Genomic DNA, 3,837 nt, shown 5'->3' on the forward strand with positions numbered 1-3,837 from the left:
CTGTCATCCCTCACCACCTACACAATCGAGGTGGCAGCTGTGACCACAAAAGGGAGCGGATGGGTCACATCCTCCACCATCTCTTCTGGTGTGCCCCCAGGTTGGTAAAACTCCCTGAAACAAATTTAAAATGGGCTGATTCTTCGTGTTCCTGTGTTCCAAAGGTCACAAATCACTTTGGTTCAGTAACAATAAAAATGGGTTTATTTATAAAGCATTGGAATTCTTTACCACATCATTTAAATGTAATGTTTAGAATTTAAAACATTAACATGAACACACTTGCAATTTAAAATTACTGGAAAGTTGAGGCTGTTTAATACAACTACAGAAAAAGTTGTAGGGATGGCAGAAGGAATAGACAAGTAATGAAGTGGATACAATAGAGAATCTCTTGACATTTACAAAGTAACGTAAGAATGAAGCCTGAATCAATTCAAAAAGTGTTGTTTTTGGGGAAAAAGAGTCTGGATGCTGTTAAAAGGGAAAGGTTTTTCCATTTATTAGTAGTATAGCTTATGTCACCTATGAAGAGGACGTTTGTCTAATGAAACTAAGATCTTACAAGATTTGGGAGTTGTGGGCTGAGGATTTGGGAGGAGGTACTCCGTTGTCTGAGTTACCGTTTGGGCACCTCTAAATTTAGCCTTTTGCATTTTGTTTTTTGAATTCTGCATTCTCCCTCATGCAGTATAGAAAGCAAACTAAAAAGCCAATTCTTACCCCAAACAGTTTCGGTTAATTTATAGGTTATACGAGTAGAATTTTCCCAAGTGGAGCCGTTAGTGTACATCACTGATGGTAATCCAGTTTTTCCCTTTTCCCGTATTTTTGAACTTTTCTGTATCCCTTGATGTATGCTTGCCTTTCTTTTCCCTAATCATAGGTAATTGTGACAAGCTGTAGACTAGATCAATGCCATGCTCCCTGTTGTTAGCCAGATAACAGCATTATCCTACTTGGTCAGGGTTAGATTATCGATCAGAGTTCCCACAAATGTGAAGTAAGAATCAAGAAATATTGTGTATTCATGCATACGTGAAATATTTGCCAAAAAGCTGCCCATTTTTTTTGCCTGTTGCATTTGCACATAGTGCAATATTATGACCGATCACTGATTATAATACTAATTTCCATTACTGACGAATGTAGGTACTATTGGGAATTTATTCTAAGCAATCTATATTTAATCTCTTTCCTGGGCTTGCTTTTGTTGATAGTTCAGATAATATTAAAAATGTAAATGCTGCTGTAAGCTTGACTGATGTGAGGCAAAGATCTGGCTGGGGCTGCGGATGTTTCCCCATAGAAGGTCAGAAACAGAAATACAAAAAAAATCATCTACTTCATTCAGGTATCAGAAACGCCCTCTAAACCCCATCTATTATAGGTCCATATAAGAATCACAAAGTCTTCCCCATACGCAACCCAAAAATTTGAGTCATCTTCTGTTGTTAATATATGAAAGTTGTACGTACTTTAAGAAATAAGTAAAAATTATGGTCATTTAATTCTGGAGAAACAGAAGTACAGTGGAATTAGGTGACTTGGAAGGTCCAGAGCTGGGAAGTACCTTCTCCCCTGCACCACCATGCTTTGTTGGTTATGCAACTTCTCTAAAATTATAGCTGTAATTCTGTGGATGGGCTCTTTCTTTTCTCATTTGATCTGTAAAAATGTGGTGCATGCTTAGAGCAGCAGAAATAGTAATCCTCTATGTATGCCAAAAATTTAAAATAACCCCACAGCTATTTGCTTCGTTATAATTGTTACCAAGGTATTTTATAGACTTTAACACTGAATGTCAGCCTGTGTTACTGGGCCCTAAACGAAGAGCATTCCCACCTCTCATTTACATTTCTACTTTTTCAGAACTTCCAGGTGCTCCATCCAACCTGGTGATTTCCAACATCAGCCCTCGCTCTGCCACGCTTCAGTTCCGGCCAGGGTATGATGGCAAAACCTCCATCTCCAAGTGGATAGTCGAAGGCCAGGTATGCCCCTGACAAAAAGCTCTTAATGAAGTTTCTGGGTGATTAAAAAGGGTCTAAATATTGAATTGCTGTTTGGATTACAGTTTCTGTTTAACTTTGGATCAAAGCTCTTCATAAATGGCCTGGTGATAGCTGTTCAGGGGGTCCTGGAAAGGCTGGAATGCAAGGAAGCTTGAGAGGCTCAGCTGAGAAATGTCTGTGGAGTAGCCAGTGAGAAAAGGGTCATGTGAATGCTGTAACTTCTGTGCACAGGAACAAGAGAAAAATATGATATTTTATATATATATATATATATATATATGTCAGAATGCTTATGCTTCAAATTATTCACATGGATTTTTGTAAACCAGCTTTGCTTGTGTTCAGAAGAACACCAGAGGCATCATAAGCAACACATACAGCAGAGCTTAAGTCCATCCATTTATTTAAAAAAAGGATTTGAAACCTGTGGTTAGGTTCTGTTAGATGTATTTTCAAACCAGATGCCAACCTGGAATTATTATCTCATAGTCAGAAGTATAGGAAGAATTGCACTGAACAGCAAAGATACCATTATTCATGAGACTGAGTGTATTTTTCTATCTTGTAATGGAATATACTGAGGTTTTCTATCCAGGCCTCTAGATATGAATAGGATGAATTCTCTTCTTCATCAGCTTTAAACAATATCCCTCTTTCTGCTGTCATTATGCCTTGGAGGAGTTATATATTCCTCATTTGTTCTCCTGACAGATGAGCTTTGCTTCTTCCTTTCCACCCACAGATCTTTATAAATAATATAATCTGTTTTTAAGACCAAATGTTGGACTTCTTAAATCACTGTCACCACTTAAACTTGTTGATACAATCACTTCACTTGGTAATGAGATTGTTGTGAACAAGTTGGTACATTTTGTACTGTTTACATACACATTATTGCATATTACAGAATTAAACACTGAAATCCTATAATATGGTGGCGTGGCACATTCCGAGAAGCATTTTTGTGCTGGAACACCACATTGATATTGCTAGGAATTTGTTGATTCTGTAAGTTGCAGAATGCCACTGAAGTAAAATAAATGTGAATGCTGCTTTCAAACAAAATAATTACCGTGAAGAGCCTTGAAGAGCCCCAGGTACCAATAGTGTTTGAAGGGTTCTTGGTGTGCAGGGAGGGAAGGGAGGACCTTTCTTGATCACAAGCCCTCACCAACATCTCCTGAGTTGCTAGGAAAGTCAAATGGTTAGTGGCTCAGATAGATCCCGGATCCATTTGGGGAAGTAGCACAGCCCAAGTCTTTGCAGAGTCCGGGCAGTTCTTTTCACCACGGCGACCCTGCAAGTTTCTTCTGCGTCGTACCTCACTGTTCAGCTTTGGCACAACAAGAAATTTTGTTCCAAGTGTTTTTAATTAAAAAAAATAAATAAATAAATTCTTGCTCACATGATTAACAAAAATCTTTCCAGGTACGTGGAGAAATTGGTGACTCCTTAGGGATACAGCAAATCCTGTTCCCAGGATGACAGCTGCATGTAATCCTCTGTTCACAGCCCCCTTCTGTCAGCACTTCCCTCAAACTCTTTCTCTCTTAAAACGCAATTTCCCAGCACCTTTAGCCGGTTTAAACCAGAGCTCTCATTGCCCTGCTCCCGTTCCCTCTCCTCATCCCCATCACTCTTACCAAGATTTTCTTATTCCTGCCTTCTGCATGCACTGATTCCCGTGTGATCGTACCTAGAGCTGCTACCAGACTGGATCCAGCCAAGAACAAATGCGTTTTAGACAGACCAGCTCCCTGCACAGGCCGTGTGTGCGACCAGAAGAGCACCAGTGCAAGGGGAGGGATGAGAACATGGTAGT

The 3,837-nt window shown here is 39.5% G+C and overlaps 1 protein-coding gene across 2 annotated transcripts in view; it reads left to right on the top strand.

The window, feature by feature from the left end:
• Window positions 1-3,837, top strand: part of SDK1 (sidekick cell adhesion molecule 1) — a 419,730-nt gene that overhangs the window by 324,486 nt on the left and 91,407 nt on the right. For both annotated transcript variants that reach the window (XM_035901353.1, XM_035901352.1), the window contains exons 21-22: window positions 1-100; window positions 1,873-1,994. The exon at window positions 1-100 is cut by the window's left edge and continues 89 nt beyond it. In XM_035901353.1, coding sequence (XP_035757246.1) covers window positions 1-100; window positions 1,873-1,994 — 222 coding nt within the window. The remainder of the gene's footprint in view (window positions 101-1,872; window positions 1,995-3,837) is intronic.

Source organism: Egretta garzetta, unplaced genomic scaffold (genome assembly GCF_000687185.1).
Source record: "Egretta garzetta isolate BGI_Z169 unplaced genomic scaffold, ASM68718v1 scaffold299, whole genome shotgun sequence".
Lineage (NCBI taxonomy): Eukaryota > Metazoa > Chordata > Aves > Pelecaniformes > Ardeidae > Egretta > Egretta garzetta.